The sequence below is a fragment of the Scophthalmus maximus genome, chromosome 20, assembly GCF_022379125.1.
Source record: "Scophthalmus maximus strain ysfricsl-2021 chromosome 20, ASM2237912v1, whole genome shotgun sequence".
Lineage (NCBI taxonomy): Eukaryota > Metazoa > Chordata > Actinopteri > Pleuronectiformes > Scophthalmidae > Scophthalmus > Scophthalmus maximus.
Window position 1 is genome coordinate 11,781,773 of NC_061534.1, and position 19,715 is coordinate 11,801,487.

At 43.5% G+C, this 19,715-nt stretch overlaps 1 protein-coding gene across 12 annotated transcripts in view; it reads left to right on the forward strand.

Moving 5' to 3' along the window:
• Positions 1-4,389: 4,389 nt before the first annotated feature.
• The window catches only part of nedd4l (NEDD4 like E3 ubiquitin protein ligase), a 40,976-nt gene continuing 25,650 nt past the window's right edge, over positions 4,390-19,715 (forward strand). For 5 of the 12 annotated variants that reach the window (XM_035607877.2, XM_047329422.1, XM_035607878.2 and 2 more), the window contains exons 1-5: positions 4,390-4,739; positions 6,207-6,280; positions 10,391-10,472; positions 12,576-12,614; positions 13,010-13,063. In XM_035607877.2, the coding sequence (XP_035463770.2) occupies positions 4,695-4,739; positions 6,207-6,280; positions 10,391-10,472; positions 12,576-12,614; positions 13,010-13,063 (294 nt within the window). In that variant the 5' untranslated portion in view covers positions 4,390-4,694. Of the gene's footprint in view, positions 4,740-6,206; positions 6,281-10,390; positions 10,473-12,575; positions 12,615-13,009; positions 13,064-16,664; positions 17,907-19,715 lie in introns of those variants that run through there. The other 7 variants (XM_035607869.2, XM_035607871.2, XM_035607875.2 and 4 more) reach the window with 3 other exon arrangements.

Consider the following 19,715-nt stretch of genomic DNA (forward strand, 5'->3'; position numbering starts at 1 on the left):
GTAACCAGGGACCATCCACTCTCCTCTCCCCCTTTCCATCTCTGCCCCGCCTCCCCGTAAGCCCCGCCCCCTCGGGTGGCGCGGGGCGGGGACAGATTTTTTTCTCTCTCGATTGCTAAGGCGCACAAGCCACTTGATCTTCATCATCAACTTCTTGTAGAACCGCAGGAGTCGAACAGTGTCAACACTTTTTCATTGGGTTCACACTTTTATTTGGGGTTTTTTTACACCTTCTTTCAAAAATAGTTAACACAAAGCTCAGACAAAGACCCCAAACTGTGCAGGTGCAACTGTGCTACATAAAATAAAATAAAAATGATGATACTTGCATGTGTGGGTGCGTGTCATTAGTAAACCGGCAGGAAGCTCCATTGCACAAACCTGCAATCAACCTTTATCCACCTACGACAGGTGCCAATTCTGTGTTGCATAGATAAGAATCAGAAACACTTTAATTAGTCCACCGGGAGAGTTTGGGTTTCGTTGTAGCTGCTCCAAACAAGAATAGAAGTATATGCAGACCTCAAATGATGACGAATAGAAATGTAACAGTGAGGGAGGGTGAGATAGTATACCTGCAGCTTTCAAAAATTTAAACACAAGGCCTTTTATCTGTTTGTACTTATCAGGTATGTCTAGAAATGTCCAGGTAACCTATATCCCCACTGACAGAGATTAATAAAATGGGGCCCTGTGTTACACCAAGGCCTACAGTGTGGCCTTGCTGTGATTGTGTTCATTTTGGGTATAATCATCTTTGGGATCCGCAAAACAATGACAGTCGCCTCCCCTCTGGACAACACATGGCGCCCGTTTGCGGCTACCTTAGTGACTCGTCCTCGCTCTGCGTATGAACAAATATTGTAAAATACATTGTGACACTTGGAACATTGTGCCCTGCTGACACCGTGCTGATCCTTCCACCGGTTCCTCTTACTGGGAGCAGTAAACATAGTAATGTCTCCCTGTATTTGGCATGCGCTCCTTTCCCTTCCCGGCATGGTCTGTCCCTGACACACTCGCTCCTATTTATGCATGATATGAAAATGTGATAAAATGTAATTCTACAAAAGTCGTCTTCACACCAAATACAAGTTCTCTGAAAGAGGGGTACGGTACAGCCATGTTTGACAACTTTTTATGACAGGATGTAACTGTGAACGTGATGTGAAGGTGCCTCCGTGTATCTCATAACAACAGGATTTTTAAAAAAAGAAAAGAAGAATGAGGGGCAACTGCAGTTGCATGAAAAACTCTCTCTGCAGACACAAAACATGTAGCTGAAATTAACCCAACCTAAGCATTGGAAAATAATTTCACAGTGTGCATGACTATCAAGGACACTCCGCTCCACAGCTGGGAGGAAACAGAAGGAAGCACAAACACATGCCTCCAAGGATCTTTAGAAATCTATCTTTGTAAGCGACCATCGTCTCTATTGTTTGTTGCAACCAGTGTTTTTCGCACACACACACACACACACACACACACACACACAGCGTTGACAGCGACGTGTGCCCGCCTGTCATCAAAATGAAGAAAGGGTCAAGTGAAGGCTCTTGGGATATTCAACATGATGATTGTGTATTGGGCTTTGTTGAAGTCATAAAAGAGGCAAGGTTGAGCAAACCTTCTTAATGTGAGGTACCCGGTGTGCAGCGTTTCAAAAGTGCAGCTGTGTGCAATTTTTAGGCGTATGTTTTGATTTAAAAAAGAAAGAAAGAAAGAAAAAAACTGTATCCTGCTTTTTGTGGGTGGTCACATTAAAATCCTTGATGCACATTGCCATTAATTTGTGAATTGAATGTAACTAAGAAAGGGTTTACACAGTGTGTTAGATGACCTTTCTGGGCGGGGTGACTGTGGCCTTGCTTGTATCCAGGGTGGCTTGGGAAAGCTCTCGCCCTCCCCTTATCAGCTCTACTTAGGAGCAATAATGTTATGTAATGCGGCCATCTGCTCTTCACATTGATTTAAAAGTCCCATTATGGGACATGGCCCCGGCGAATGCCAGTGAACGTTTGGACAAGGACACGCCGGACGGGTTGCCCTCAACGATTATATATATTTTTTTTCTCTCGAGCATAATCGTTTTTCATTTGTTGTTGTTGCTGTTGTTGTTGTCGTCCTTCATGGGAGTTAGGGGGCGTGTGCGCAGCGGTGGGGGCCTCGGAGAAGTCGGTATGTGAGCATCATGTCTGTACCTGCTCGTTGATGCTGCCATTGGTTTAAAAGGAGCTGCAATCGAAGATAAGTGGAGCACCGAGGTCCACCTCTTCCTCAATAAAACACTTACACAGCGTGCAACTTGTGTCAGCGTGACATTTGCTCTCTCTCTCCCCCTCTCTCTAATCGCTGGGCACGTGCACGCGTTGCAGGGACAGACCGGGACGAGGATGAGATTATCGCGACTCTGTTGCGACATCTAGCGACGCTCGTAGGAACTGGGTTGACAACCCAAAGCAGCGGACCCTATTACTGGATCAGTGCGGCTTGTTGGATTGGTGACCTTTTTCATGTTGAGGGTGAGAAAATAACATGTTTGAGTCGTTTCAGGAAAAGTCAGGGTTTCAGTTCAGGCTTTCCTTCAACACAACAGCAGCTGTAGGTATTGGGTGGGGGGTCGTCTCATCTTGAATATTTGACCTAAATCTGCAAGCACAGTCAAAATAAATGTCATGGAGCTAAAAATGATTAGTGCAGTGGTGACCCCTTTAATTAAACTTGGCCAATGTTGCATCACTTCGGAGCGTTGGTGGTGGAGTAAAGTGATGAATAGATCACGTTTTGCGTTGAGACCAAAAAGCTCATGAAACAAAACACTTCTGCTCATCTGGCAGACTCGGTAACTGCACAATATACAAGCAACTTTGTTGTTTGTTGTTTCTGTTTTTTTGTTTTCCATGTATTTTTGAGTCGTTAAACGCAATTTAACGTCTTTAAATCTTTAAATATGGATCTGATCCTGACTGATACTGATACTGAATTCATGTCCTCATATGTTACTTCAGGGAAACTTATCCCACCCTTAAAAAAAAGTACATGTAAATGTATCACATCATATGTTATTATTTTCATTGTTTAAGAATTTTAACTACAAACCTTAGACTTATTTAAAAAAAATGCAAAACTCGTAAAAATTGTTAATGGTTTACCAGAGTTTATGATCCTTTGTTACTCCCACTGCAGGGTAAATGGCAGTGTTATAGCAATCAATAACCACAATGTTACTGAAAATAAATACACATCCATTACCACACCCTTATAATTCAGCAGGGTCAAACAGGGTCAAACAACAGAATGGGAACTTTTTAATTTATGAAATCGTCAAACAGCTCTTGTCAGCAGCATTTCACATTTGATATACTGCCCCTCTGCATTTGTACTGTATTAAGTTTTGAGCTAGTCAAATCTGTAGCTGTAAATGTTTACAAGGAGTTTATAGATGGATTTTTGGTCCAGGTGCACTGCAGCTCTACTCTTGAAGATGAGCGGTCAAACAGTTTTTCCTTAACCCCCTAATGAATCAAAGAGTTTACTTGAAAGACAAGCTAAATGTCAGGCAGGAGGAGAATCTTCCACAACCTGGAAACACAAGCGTTTTTCTCACTGATGGCATATAAATAATATGTACAGCATTGTTATTATCAATAAGGATTTATTAACCATTAATGAAGCCTTTGAATACAGTTTATTATAACCATTGTAAATAATGCCTTATCAGAGAGTGGCACCAAAAATCCAAATAATTAACAGCAAACACTTTTAGTCAACAAAAATAATATATCACATTTATTGTGTCACAATGGTATTTTTTTGTATCACTCATTGTTTTGGTAGTTGCAACGGTGTTCAATCTATATGCTCATGTATTTTAATAAAGCTATAACCTCGCATAACACAGGCTCATTTTAGTCAATTGGGGTTTACTGTATACAAAACAATTTTCTCGCTTGTTGCATGTTTTATATCATAGCCCTGTCTGTGAATGCCGAGTCAGAGGAAGCAGGAGTTAATTCCCCTAAATTTCGCCGCTGTCTCGACCTAAATTCGTGACGCGGATCAGTAGTCTGATGCTTATCCGTTTTCGTGGCCTGTGATTGGTTGTCTGGTTGTCACAAGCAAGCCCCGCCTCCGACATGAACGCGCTGAACGCTATGGCTGAACGGCAATGGCTAGACCACCTTCCCCAGACAACTAGTTAACTCCTAAAAAAAATAGACGACACACATACTCACCAACACACACACACACGCTTTCAGCTCCACGCCCTCTGCACATTTTATTGTCCGACGAGGAGCGTCAAAGGACGCTCGCCGCACTCGATTGGCTGACATTGACGTCAATCGTGACCGCTCTGCCCACGATTGGCTCAGCTGTTAGGAGGAAGTCGAGTGTCACAGCGTTTCTGGGGGATAAGCTCGGTAGTTGACAAAAACGATCTGTCTCACTCGAAACATTTTGGATACAGTTTTTAAATAAATATATATTTCCCAGTAGTGTCCTGGACGGACTACACTGGCGAGGTTTTACGTTGTCTTGCCGGCAAACCACCCGTTGAGGACTTGGTCTCACCGTGGACTCACCGCACGACACACACAGAGAGAGGAAAGTGGGACTTTATTGTTCAAGGCTAGCTAGCTCGCTTTGCTGAGCGGCTTGTTTTTGTGTGCACAGCTTGGACCGCAGGCTATATGGCTGCGAATTACGAGCCGATATATGGACTTTCAGAAGACGAGGTAAGCTTCGATGTGAACCAAGCCTTTTTTTGCCGTGTGCGGCGTTGTCACGAATAGGTGTCTCTCGCACTGAGGGCTAACACCAGCGTTAGCCGAAGCTAACGAGCCTTTAACCCATGGGCAACATTCCGTAGTAATGTTCAGGCAGCTGCCAATATCCTGCTCCGCGTTTAACTCTCCCCCAGCTCCAGACACGACTGCGGCACTTCGTCGGGGAAGCTTGACAGCCCCGACAAATGCTCCATTTGTATTCATGTACGGGTGACCGCTGGCCGTCCAGCGAGTGCTATTTAGGAGGATTCGATTTGGTTAATTCCAGACAAACACCGCCTCTTGTCAGTGGTCGAAGCGGTTCGATGGCGAGCTGACCACTAAACGAGTTCGAAGACCGAGGCGGAGGCACGCACGTCTCTGCCCTGTCATAAGAGGGTCGGTGTCCGCGTGTGTGGTGAGCTCTGCGATGCCTTCGGCATCCACACGTGCCCCCCCCCACCACACACACACACACACACACACACACACACACACACAGACACACACACACACAGAGACACACACACACACACACACACACACACACACACACACACACACACACACACACACACACACCAGCCACCTACCTGCTAGACATTGCAGTCAGAAATAGGCAGCAGATTTTTGGGGATGACAGAAAATAATTTACACGAGTCCCTTCAAGAAGGTAAATATGGGCGTTCCCATGACTGAGTTTGAACTCATCCAGCATGTAGGGAAGATTTAAAGTTTCATGTGATTTTTAATTTTTTTTTCTACCATTTTAGTGCCACTCATTACTAAAGGGGGGAAACATACAGTCAGTGCAACACATGGCAATACATAGAAAAGAAGGGTTGTCTAGTATTTTGGGGCTTTACATTCACCACGTGAATGACATCAAATCACCACATATAATCACCAAAAGTGAAGGTTTCAGTCTGCATACCACGAGATGTTAACATTCAGTAACACTATACTTAACAAGACCTCGGCCTAAGGCAACAGCTGGGTTGGGGCTGAGCTTTAACCCCCCACTCCCTGCTTTGCTCCCTCCGCTAAACACTTGTCATACCTGGGATTTGTTGTCAGGCTTGACATTCTCTTTGTAAAATACTCAACTACCAAGAAGCGATGTGCGTGAGTGATCCTCACTTGAGTTTTTTTTTCTTCTGCTGTTGTAAATAAATGCATACATGTACACATTAACCAATATAATGCTCATGAAAACACACGGTTAGTCAAAGTAAGACCTATGAGCAAATGCAGATCATTGTGTATTTTCTCTGCAGTATTTCGGTACAGATGCAGTCAGATGAGACCGTGCTGACGGTCAAAACGAGGACAGGTTTAGTGCGGCCCAGTGACTTGATTGTGTGAGATTTTGAGATTGTTTTTTTTCCCTTGAGTTTGATGAAATGTGTTGATCATCAATGTCCCTTTCTTCTGCAGAATGAAACCAGAGTGCTGCGGGTTAAGGTCATTGCAGGAATTGATCTGGCGAAGAAAGACATCATTGGAGCCAGGTGAGCGTCACAGGCAGCAACATTAAGTGCTGTTTTCATCAGCGCTGTCTTAGTAGTTACGCTGTTATGGCGCTCTCATGTCATCGGGAGACGTGTGGTGTGTCCTGGTCACCTGCTGTGGGCTCTGCTTGGGATCAGGTGCACCAGCCCTGCCTGAGACATTGCACTAGGCTTATATGTTGATAGTGTGCATTTTGGATGGCGTTTGGCACTTTTAAAGACTACATTTTATTTTAGTCAACAGTAATGATTCAGCATTCTGCACTTTGAATTGCAGGGTCTCCTGTAGTCTGTCCTTTCAACCTGGGAGCACACCGGGTTCCACAGTTTCACTACATTCCTTCTACTTACAAAGACCTTGAACTCTTAAGTGTTAAATCAATGATTACCTACCTGCCTCCTATTCTACTCATAACCGACTTCTATTGCAGATTTTCCAGATCGAGTGTCTGACTAATAATTATACATACCTCATACTTTCTCACACATGAGCAGGGACAAACGTTAAACTTAAACCTTTGAGGGCCTTTGAATTGTTACATTCATCAAGGGCCCTTTGTCTCGCGCTGTCTGACTTCCTCTCCCCTTCTGTGATGAAATAGAACCCACTGTTACTATAACTTCCATGTGACTTTGCATAATGTTGCATAAATATCAACTCAGGAACCAAGTAAAACAAATATTAAGCTAGTCAAAAATTATACATGGGGATGCACTTATTATTCTGTTTGCTTTTGGTGCTTTCCCCCCATGTATATTCTCGATAACACATTATCTGAAAATAATTCTTAGATACCTGAATAGGACTGTATAAAACGATGTACTGCTAACATGTACAGCTGTACTGCAGTAATGGCATTTTAAGGAATGCTCAGAACAGGCTTCTGAACTAGTGAACCCAGGTGCAGATGCAGACAAGTGGCTGGCAAGTTGTAGGTTAAATGATAATTTATTGAAGATGGTGATGGAATGGATGGTGCTATGGATGAGGATGGAAACCAGTGGAGCAGGGAGATGGTGGAGGTCTGAGCTGCAAAAGCAGGGAGAAGGAAAACAGTTATCCGATTCAAAATGGATTAAATCTGATGTAAATTTAAACACCGTTCCTACTGTTGTTTAAGGTAATGCATTGTACCTGAGCTAAGAAAGCACCTGGTATGTTCAGCACTGTGAGAGCTACTCACATGCCATGAGTGCATGTGTGAGCATCTTGATACCTTGCTGGCATGACAGCTCAGTCATGGTCAGGCGAAGACCGAACTGTAGCGTAGAAACACTGAATGCTGTCAATACAGGAGACAGCGCTGACTTTGCAGCCTGTCCCCTCGTGAGATGCTTTTATGTGGGGACTGACATTCTTGTTCTTTTCTTCTTTTTGCTCCAAAGCTGTTCCTGTTGCTGCCGTGTTCTCCATACAGCTGCTTTGTTCTATTGTGTTTCCGACCAAATGAAACACTCGGAGGTCTTTTATTTTGTTTTGTTTTATTGAGGTGTTGATAGAAACTCGAGGAACTCTCATGCAAGAAAACAACAAGTGGCCCGAGCCACTGTTAGAATCCAGCATCCCGTGATAGCTTTCATCTCCAAGCGCTGACCTGAAGTAGCCTGTCTGTCTGCCTCAGTAGGTTTTTTTTTTGTCAATAGAGGGAAGGAGACCAGAAGAAATCTCAGTGTAGCAGAGATACACAGTAGGACCATTGTTTTTGTTTAGTCACACAGCACATCACAGAACCACACAAACTCACAATTTGAGTCTGTGGGGCTCCTGAAGACGTTAATTGGCATTACAGCCGCTGCAGTTTTGCTTGGGGGATGTTTGCAGATTAATATTGTCCAATTCTTGTGCCCTTTTCCTCGCCGTCAGTTGGCTCCTTCGAATAAACATAAGGCTGTTTTCCAACTGGCAGGGAAATCTTATTTTTGCCTTATCCATACTGCAATTAGATTACTGCTTATATTAGGGTCTGGATGGCAAAAGAACAACCTAAAATTTCCCATGGAAATTTATTATGGTGATTCAGATCCAAATTGTTCATAGTTCTTAGTTTGAATGTGATTAAAATTTAATTTCCAACCCTGTGTGTTAACCTAGCCCCTGTGATCAAACTGTCATTTATGTAACGCACAACACTAATCATTTTACCAAGAGCATAAATGTAATTCTTTATGTAGCCTTACATCCACATTGGAGAAAGACAGTGATAGGAGTTTATCTCAGGGCACATGGGTCGAAGAAAAGGACAGAAAAATGAGGCATTATGGGTAAACTTTGACATCTCTGAAGTAGATGTTTGAAAAGTCGATTCATTGATTGGCAGCGTCTTGGATAATCAATTATGTCTGAAAAAAAACGCCAAAAATTTTAAAAGGTTATCAAATATGAAAATATTTAAAGGTGATATATGTAAGTTTTGTTTGCGATTGCTACTTAGCCAGCGTTAGCATGGACAGCCGTTTACTCACCAGTTTGGACGACATGTTACGAGGTCAGCATTTAACTTTGTAGAGGTCACACTTCCAAAGGGGGCATAGTAAAACTCCTTGTTTTATAAGCTATAAGTTTGAAGCTCTTGTTGATTAAACAGCCAATAGTGCTAATGTCGGTTATGTAGTGATAGCAAAAGGAACTACGTTGGCTTTTGTTAAGACAAGGCATTTTTCACCAAATAATAACTCCCCCCAAAATAATTCTTCTGACTCTACTAACTCTGAGTGCGATATTATATTACAGTTCGTATGAATTGGAATTTGGATATCCATAGCTGCTTTCAGACATGCACTGAAGTCCAGACATTTTCCTGAACTTTTCCGACATGGGTTGTATGCAAGAATGTTGCTCTTGACATTTTCCAAAACGAGAATGTCAGAGTGAGCAGAGAGTGAGTGGACGCGTTGATGACTGTAAACGAAAAACACTGCTTTACGCAGCAGAATTATCTGAGAAGAACTGCATGCTCTACCCAGATGCCACGGAATGTTCTGGAAATGTTCCTCCTCTCAAAAGTCACCTCCTTTCCTCCCTTCCACTATCCATTCAGAGCAGTCGCTCTAATCATGGTTATTTTTTTCTGTGTAAAGCTGGTAGAATACAAGCACATTACAGAATCAGGCGTTAAGTCCCTTCAGCTCCCAAGGTTTTTTTGTGGACACTTCTACTATACACACACACACACATATATATATATATATATATATATATATATATATATATATATATATATATATATATATATATTCTGATTCTGATTCCAACAAGTAAATCTCAAAATAATTCTGTTTTCCAGGTTTGGTGTAACTGTAAAATGTTTTATGTAGGAAATGTGCCTAGTTGCTCTGACATCACAGTGGACCAGACTAATGAGAAGTTTTTTTTCAAAGGGAGATTTAGAAATGTCGATAACCTAACACTTGACTGTACCTGGTGGAGATCAGCAGGGTAATTGGTCTGCCTGGTGAATAGTGCAGCTCCGCCTCTCTTAATCCACAACTAGATTTCTACTCTCTCAGCACCTTCGAATTAACCAGTTGGCTATTCTAAAACAGCACAGTCAGAAACACTCTGCTTACAATTTTTTCGCTGCTCACCTCAAAATGCTTTTCAGCTTCTATTTTTGGCACACTTGCTTTATGGCATTATCTCACAATACCCAAATGCAAAAGCTGTTTCTGTCTGCTGGGCTCAGATTTCAGGTCTAGACCCAAGTAGTGTATTAGAGTGTAGCCTAGCAACATGCGCTCTAGAACCTCTGTCCACAGTTTATATGATGATGGATTGAAAATGGGTACTGAAGTTGGGGACACAAGGCTGTATATATCTATATCTATATATACATAGATATATATATATTCTATTTTTTTTTTTAAAAAATGGAGATCCCTATATTTAATGCTTGTTAATGTCATTACTCTAGTTCAAATATTTTATTGCGATATATCACCTGATTACCTGTTTATTGTCACCAATTAGGGAAAATGTCATTATGGTTTTGGAACTGAAATGTATCTATCCTCCTATTAGTGTTTCCACCGAGGAAAATACCATCTGCATATTTTGATATGTTTTTGGGATTAAAATCATGTGTTGTTTTTCCCTCTGTTTTCTTTCTACAGTGATCCTTATGTCAAGCTTTCCCTTTATGTTGCGGATGAAAACAAAGAGCTTGCGTTAGTCCAAACAAAAACAATTAAAAAGGTAAGTCCTAAGGTTAATAATTGCTTTGATCTGAGCTGCGTATTCCTGTATCCTGGGCAGACCTTTGGCTCGCTGATTGAGACGTTATGAACTCCAACGTGTTTGCACCATTATCAGATTGCCCACTTCATCAACAGTAATCTCCTCCCGCACCTGGACCAAACACTTACTGTAATAGCCACTTATGCCGAGTTCACAGTACGCGATTTTAAGGGTGAGTTTCAACTCGCCGACAAATACTGGAGTTGCAGCAAATCAGGGGGAAAATGGGCGTGTAATCGGGGCTCGCAAATCGGCACTCGATCGCCATGCGTGATCTACCAACAACGCGATAAAAGTGACTCACCGAGGCCTCGGCGACATTTTTCAGATATCTAGCTGGCTAAACCAGCGGGGAACCAGCGAGGAACCCATCTCCTATAGCGTGAGCTGTGATGTGACAGGCAGTGAGTGCGTCTACCCGTAAACCCGGGGGAGGAACTGTAGCACAACAACACTCTTCACCCATATTCTCCGCCTTTTCCGTGTTTCTGAAAAAAATCATCACGCAGACCATATGCAGGGCTTTTTTCTGTCATGTTGTGCGTTTTCACTGCAACAGATAAGTGTAACCTCGAGCTGGTCAAGTTAATTCTCTCCGTCCACCAGACTAGTCTCTAGTCACCACTGCCACCACCTTTCCCTTTAAATCAAGGCTATGATATCATCTTGAGAGAGGTGAAACTACAGGATGACACCAGACGGCAGTGCTTCCTTTTCCTCCTCACGAGAGTCCAGAGGGAGACATTAGGAAAGTTTTTACCCCAGTGGCCGAGGTCTGTTCACAGCAGGGGGAGCTATTACTGCTAGTGTAAACTCTATTCAGATCATATCCTAATTTCAAAGCAGGCTGTGATTTTTAACTAAATGTCCATATTCATCCCAAATTTAGTTTAATACTTGGAGATATATGTTTAAAAATGAAGTCTGTTCACTGCCCAAGGCCAGGATCGCTGGAAATGTATAATTTGCTGGGCTTAGAAGACTTGGTCGACACTGTTCCTGCATCTGCGGCCATCATGAAGCCAGACTCTGCTAGCAGCTCCTTTATTTCTTTGTAAATTCCTCCTGTCCTGTTAGCTACCGATAACTACATGTCGCTGGCTGCCAACCCTCTGCTGCAGTCAGGCAGCTCAGGCCTCCATGCAGGCAGACATATGCTGCCAGTGGCCATGCTTGCCTTATAGGTTAAAAATAGCCGACAATGCACTGCTATGTGGAGCAGAAAAAGAAGCACCACCGCTCGCCTCTTCTGTGGGCGGTGTGTCTTTAAGTGGGCCACCTTTGATGGAATCCTTCTTGTTGAAGCTAAGAGTTTGGCTTGTGGCAAAATGGCATAAAATAACGGCAAATATGACAAAGGAGTGAAGAGCCAGCCCGAGATGCATACCGTTAACTAGATGTCACCCTGAGGATTTGCCAAAATGTTGATATTTGGCGTACTTTCCAGGATGATGTCATCATTCGTCCGAGGAGAATTTGTCAGATAGTCGTGTTGAATTGGCTTATTGTCAAGGGGCATCGGGTTCATCAAAACCCTGACGCCTCAGCAGTTTGTCTTTAACAGAGATGTGATTTTATCGCAGGCCATAAAATGTTGTAAAGTGTTTATTAATCAGAGTGACTTGTGAAATTAAGACTTCGCTGGCATTCTAGTGTTTACGTCATCTCAATCATTGGAGGAATTTTAACGAGAAGTGCCACATAGCTCTCAGTCCAGTAAAATATTCAACGTGTGAGGCAAAAGAAGCAAGTCTGTGCATTCACGTACTGATCCATCCAGAAAGTGGGTGAAAATCCTCATGGATATTAGGCTGTTAATCTTGGGCCTACTGCCAATCACTGGGGCATGTTAGCTACAAACGTCCTCTAACAACGTAAGAGGATCATTGACTCACAAGACTGAGCCCAATTTCTCACTTCTCCCCTCTCCTCTCACTCTGAGTTGGACAGGTTGCATACATCTTTTCTGTTTTCTGTGTACACCAATCATGATCTTCACTGTGCTTTAACACATCTTTTTAGGTATTTGTTTCTAACCAGTGTCCGTACTTTGCGTTTCAGACTCTCAATCCCAAATGGAACGAGGAATTCTACTTCAGAGTGAGTTCACGTTCGATAACTCTTTCTATATTTTAATAAATCTTCCCAAGTCTTTGCCATTGTCACTTCACTATGACAGCCTGTTATTATTGTCACATGTTTACTCTCGAGTGGTGGTGTCAGAGTTGTTAATCTTTGGTTGTAGTTTAACCGAGAGCCGAGTCCCATCTCCTCCACCACTGTAATCACAGACCATGTTAGACTCTACGAGCTTATGCTTTTTCCTCCACTAGTTTTCAATGTAATAATTACAGTTCAGTCCCATGTTAGAAATAACAAATTATTGTCCACCTTTTAGCAACAGTGACATTTTGTGATGCATCAGCTTTGTACGACACATTACCATTGGATGACTGCTGCTTCTCGCCTTCCCTGTTATTTTGTTGCCAACTCAGGTGTGTCCGCAGAATCACAGGCTACTCTTCGAGGTGTTTGACGAAAACAGATTGGTAAGGCTCACGCTCACATGACCTCTTTCCCATCACTCCCTCTGTTGCCAACTGTATATGGCACAGTAATTTTTTTCAACAATGTCATGTTTTGACACCTCATCTGAAGTTGATTTATTTAGTCACACCCACTGCAATCTGCATGCCTGTTTTATGTCATACGATATGTTTTTAACATTCCCTTTTGAGAATTGTGTTTTCTTAATAGCATCTCCTTCCCTTTCCTTTAATGACAGTTTGCTTTCCATTTGTTACTTTTGCCACCAAGATATTCCACCAAATTAAAACGTGATCATTGTAAAACTATATTGCCTTTATTTCATTCTAAGGCAATTTCCTAGAATACTTTGACTGTCATTTTACCACAGGGATCATTAACAACCTGAATGAATTGTATTGATTTTATTTGCTCCCCCCATGTCTTCGTTTTCAGCTGCATGCTTGGGCAAATAGCAAGCTAGAGAAATACATTGTGTGTAAAAGTGGACAGAGGCAGCTTATGACTTTGTTTGTCTGCTCTGCTTCAAGACTGTGGTCCACTACCAACTTGTACATTCCTCTTAAGTCAAGTTTCTCAGATATCCCTCACAAAAGAGATCCTTGCCTTGTAAAAATGTAAGCCTGTCGCAGGCTCCCAGTTGCCATAACAACTAGATTAAATGTCTGCACAATCGTCAAGTGTAGCAGTACTTAAGACATCAGGAGGAGGACTTGATAATCAATTCCCTCTCCGGAGAGGTGTGTGAGTGGTTGTTGACATAATGAAGACATTGTTCTTTGGAAGACGCAAAAGGCTTCTCCAAAAGGAATTTATGCCTTCCTTTTTTTTTAATGGCTTCTCAGCAACTCCGAGGGTCTGGAGTTTGGTGTTGGATTAAAAAAACAATCAGACATGACGTTGCCCAAAGTAGAATTGGTCCTCTCGGCTGGATGAGGCACAGACTGTCTGTTCCTCACAGCTTCAGGGCTACTGGTTTTGTGTATGGGGGGGTTGGGTCGATCTTTGTGGGAGTTTGAAAGTTTTCTTCACTTTTGATGATAATTAAATCAGGTGAAAATCTCAGTCTGTCTCTTTCATGTGCATGTTCTGCACACTCTCAGAATCAGAGCATATTGCACATTGGTGCGTATTGTGCATGTTCCACATGTTTCGGCAGAGGAGAGTCACTAGTTCTCAGCCCGCGAAGAAAAGGGCAGCTCCGATTTTTTTTTTGAGTACAGCGGGAGCTCTCCGTTGCAGCATGACACAAGTTCAGCCCTGGCAGCCTCAAGCCCTCGTCCTCTCCTTATATGTCTGGAGGTGCTTTTCTGTCTATCTCTAGGTGCATACCAAGGCAGCTCCTCCACCACTGGCCCGTGTTTCTCTGAAGGGGCTGTTTATCCTCCTGCATCCATTAATTTGTGGTTTATTTGTCAGATGAGATAAAAGTTTGACAAAGCTTGTGCTATAGCATGTATGAAAACTTGTGTTTTACCCGAATTAATGCACTAGATGCACTCAATATCACCTTATGCAAGTCTCTACAAAATATAGGAGGACTAAATATGAGACTGGAAGTCAAGATAGAATGTAAAGGTTCACAATACAGTGAAATGCTTTGTTCGTAGCAGGCATGTTATGTCATTTGGCAAGCTGGGCTTGCTGCCTTTGGACCACACGTTGGTATTTTGTTTCTTTTATACAGAACATTCTCCATAACATTTCATGCACCCATTTATTGACTGTACCTAACACTGTAGGCAGCATGTCCTCTCTAAGTGTAGCTGGCTGCCAAGCCACAGTTTCTTTCTGCACTCCTCTTCCTTTTGGCTGTTGCTATGTCTTCAGTCAACAGCACTTTTCTCCTTGATGCCCTCCTTTCCATCGTGCTTTTTTATTTCCCCCCAGTGTGGTACACTATCAGCGACTAGGCTGTCAGAATTGTTGCAGCTTGCTTCTTGATACAGGGTAAACTATCAAGTCAAAACAGTTGTAAAAGTTGGGACGAGGGAGCCACTTTTTTGGACACTATATCTCTGAAAGGCCAAATTTTCATGGGGGGTTTTTCTCCTCTGTGCATGGAGGCTGACAACTCCCCCAGTAGCTCATGGCCTCAGGGCAAAGTAGACTAAAACCCCCCATTTTCACATGCTCATACACTGGTGAATCACTTTGCCGTCTCTCGGGATAAAGCACTCCCTCATGATTGTACATTATGTAGTTGAAATGTCTCTGTCTGTTTTATCTCGGCCTGAATCCAAATAACATTACAAGTGCTTAAGAATCAGCATTTCGGCATTGTCGACTAGGATGACAGCTGAGCCGTATCTTGGGCGTTTTTTGGGATGCAAACAGAGTGGCCTGTAAAACCACCAGACAGTTAAGTGTTTGGCTGTGTATGGGAGGCGGTGGGTGTCTCTTCTTTTTGAAGTAGACTTGGATATCATTCCCCAGAGAGGGATGTGCTCTTTGCCTTATCAAAGCTTCAATCTGTCAGATAGTCCTCTCCCAACTCTCCCGCTGCCTTTTTTTCTTCTTTTCCTTCTGGTCCGTTTTTAGCAACAACTTCCTTATGCTTCTTCTTTTTTCTTTTTTTTTTTGCTGTTTCCAAGCTGCCAGAAGTAACGGGGCTCAATTTGTCCTTTGGATTTGGTTTTTTGTGAGACTATAGTGGTAATTAATGGTTCATTTAGAAATGTGACCAGTGTACCTTTTGAAAGCGGATACGTACTGTATGTCATATTACATGTGCTTGTATGAAACAGATGGATATGCTTCTTCTTTTTACCTCACCTCTCCTGTGGGCCATACATTAATAGGCCATGTATTAATAAAGAGATAGTTTTGAGAGTAGAGATCATATTCACCAGTAATGTTTATCATAAGCTACTTAAGTAGTCTTTAATGATGAAGACATTGGTGTTTTGAGGAAGGTAAATTGAGCCACATTAACTCAGGCAGCAGTTTTAGGCAAGAGATTATTGCAGATTAAAGTGGTGGTTAATGTCTAAATTAAGAGGTAAGTTATTGGGGCTAAAAATGAGGTGACTGCCTGCAACCAGGGGTGAGGACGTTGATCAGAGGTGAGGAGGTAGACAAGTGGGCGGGAGTTTGAAAGGGATCATGTGAAGAGAGGGAGGGATGGACAGGGGTAAGTAGGATGTGTGTGGGGGGCCAGTTGGCACTTGAGGGCAGCATGAGGTTGTAAGAGGAGGTGGTGGGGCCATTTTTTTTAGTCACGTGACTGACAGGCAACCCACTGTCACCTCGGAAACCAGGAGCGCCAGCCTCTCTTATCCAATCATTTCAGGAATGCTGGCCGTCACTCGACTCAGGCTATTTCTGCTGTCTGTCGCTAGTGCTTGGTAGTGCTAAGAGTCTGGCATAGAGGGATCCTTCTTCTTTTTTTGTCTCCCTCCCCACCTCACCCTTCCTCTCTTTAGCCCTCACTCTGCCACTCCTCTCAGTGCGTAGTTTAAAGTTGTCTGCTCTTTTGCAGTGGCTGTTTTAGTTTTTGTGACTTAATTCCTCCACACAGTTCATTGTGGGAAGGAAAGTTGTGGAAGAGACTCTGACAGGGTGGGAGGGGGGTGGGGGGAGGCGAGACAGAGTGGAAGAAAAAGGGGATCAGTCATCTAGCCAGCCAAAGGAGAGAAGTAGGCGACACTAAGAGTCAGAGACGGCAGCCAGAGGAGAGAGGAGGAACCAAAGATCCAGTCAGAGAGAAAGTGAGACGGACCGCGAGTTTTGGGACGCGAGGTGAAAATGGCACAACGTTTGCGTTTGTACTTTGGCTCAGGCCGCAGTAACACAGCCCCGGAAATACTGGAAGGCGACTGTGAGGAGCAGCAGGGAGACAATGACGTGGTCAGGGCGCCCAGCGCGCCGCCAGAATCTGGGCCCTCTCAGGAGCACGCTGCACGGCACGCACCACCGAGGGCTTTTGGTTTACACTCGGAGCCTTTGCTTAAACGCAGCTCTTCCATGTTTATACCTCAGCTTGCCGCCTACACTGACCCACGGCCTACTAAGAGCTCCTCTATGCAAATCTCCCTGCAGCGTTCAAATGGATCAAGTAATGGCGATTCCATTGGCCATGCTGACGATGTCCCGCCACCTTGTTATACTCCCCCAGGACCTGCACCTGCCTATACTGAACCACAGATCCGAACAGATGTTCCTCAACATCCTCCTCCTCCGTACTGCTGCCCAGATTCTTTAAACTCACGAACTTTTCTGACAGAGCCCAACCTGCCGAAACGCAGAGTCTTTAGTATTGGTTCAAATGGGCATACTGGACAACCTGGCATCAGTGTTGGTGGAATTTGTATCCGGAGAAACTCTCCCGATGGTTCTGATGTCCAGCATTTCAGAATCCTTCCGTATGGTGGTACTAGCTGGTCCGTCCAGCAGCAGAGCTTGGACCACGGCTCTGGCGTTAACGGTGGAGCACAGAGACTAGTGTTTCAGCTCCAGCAAAATCAGGACCAGGATCAGAGCCAGGACAGGCAGCAGGCTGCTGCATCACAGGAAGAATGCACTGATGTTGGCTTTGCCAGCTCAAGAGGTAGCCGTATGGTGCGTTACCCCAAAATTCGACTGGAGAGAAGCTCATCTTATCAGAGGCTGTTGCCGGAGAATCAACATCAGAAAGCTGGCGCAGATAGCCAAGTTATCGAGGAGACACAGACCGACATGGAGACACCGAGAATGGAAGCAAGAAACAGATCCAATGGTTGCACTTTCAAAATCAGTGGAGATACCCCTCGAAGGCAGCCTCATTTCAAGATATACTTCACCTCGGGTGGAGGTGGAGATCAGGATGTGAGCCTTGGCAATGATTTATCAAGGAATAATCCCAAGGTAAAGATGAAATGGAAGTTGTGCTCTTAAATGGGGGAAAAAATATTTGATCATGTTTCTCCACTGTTTGTGTAGGAATTATAAAAACACTACACCATTATAGTCTTTCCGTCTCAACGGTAAAACAATTTGAGAATGAACTGTAAATAAATACAACAAATAGTGAAGGGTCATATCACTCATGACATTTAGATGCATTTATGATAGTTTATAATGTATTGTGGCTGATGGAATCGAAAGAATTTGGGCTGTGGAAGTAACAAATGAAACCGGAGCAGAGTAAAATTTATGCTAAGAGTGTATTTTTAGGCATCTAATTTGCAATTTTAGCTTATGGTTGAATGGATCATTTGTTGCCTTCTGCTTCACAGAAATGTGACATATAAGTTTGGTAATACCCGTAACTGCAGCCAGTGGTCTTTGAGAGTTGACTGTTTCTATCTTTAGTCTGTTTTGAGCGTGGTTGTTGATTTTGAGAGTGGGCAGGCGGCATGTCGTCTTTGGCTCTCGGCTGGTATGGATCTGTGTCCTCCTCGCAGCTGCCCTGTGACTCATTAAGAACTAAGTTACCGTTACAGCCCAAACGATGACCACAAGCTGCTTCATTACTTAAAAGCCTGGAGCCTTTTTTTCCAGAAAAATTATTCTTTAGCAAAATAAAAACATGGAAGGGAGAGAGAGAGAGAGAAGGAGTATGACATGCAACAAAACACCCCCCCGCCCAAAATTGAACCGTTACACTTTATTGTAGTTACACTTTATGCGCGGGACCCGTTCAGTCGCCAGAGTGCTGCAAGCCTGAAGTCTTGTAATTATGCTCTCTATTCTATTCTTTGTTCAACCTTTGGAAGCAAAACATTACGGAAGGTTGCACTTTCATCATCACCCCCCAGGCTTCAAACTATTGTGCAAAGCCAGTGAATGGGCTACTTGCACAACCATTTCCGGGTTCTACTTAGTGCTGCTCAACTGTTTCCAGTCCACTCTATGCTAAGCATTGCTAATCTTGAACCCAGATGTTAGAAATGTCTTGTTGTTTTTGTCAGTCACAGAGTTGGAGACCTGAGGTACGATCAGACCTATGATGTAACTGAATTGCTGACATTGACTGTTCGCCACTAATGGATCTACAATCTTAACGTACTTAAGTCAGTTTTTTTTGACAGCACTTTTTGACCTGAATGCGTTATACACACCTCCTTTCCTTTATTTGAAAGCACGTGGTGCGGTGTTATCCCAGGGCACTCTGTTTCTCATGCAACAAGGAAACCCTCATTTAGACCATAATGACGGGTCTTCCCCGACTGGTGGGCTGGAGTGTGACTGCCCCCTTTTTAAAGCCCTGCATGGGATACTCCATGTGTGAGCCAGCTAGACTAGCTGCCGACAGCAATTCCACCGTTGTTACAGCCCGGCCTCAATGCCCTCCAGTTGCAATTCAGAAATAGCTCTTGAACGGCCCTGGGCCTGTTATATTTACCTGAGGCAGGATTGGGGATGGATGGGGATACTCTCGTTTTTACTCTGGTCCAGTAGCATGTGAGAGGGATTCCAATCTTCTGTTGTGAAGGGCTTTTCTCTGTCCGCTCTGATCTGAGTTGCGCACCGGTATAATTCAGTTGTGTCAGCTATAGAGACTCTTGAGTAGGTGAGACAACCTGTTCACACCTCATTGACAGCCTGGACTTGTTCCAGGTTCCTCTATATCATTAACTCCCAGTCTGCTGGCATTTCTTTATGTAGTTTCATAGCAGTTCGTCACAGCAGCGGTTATCATGGACGGTTCTTATCACTTTATCTGCTTTCCTA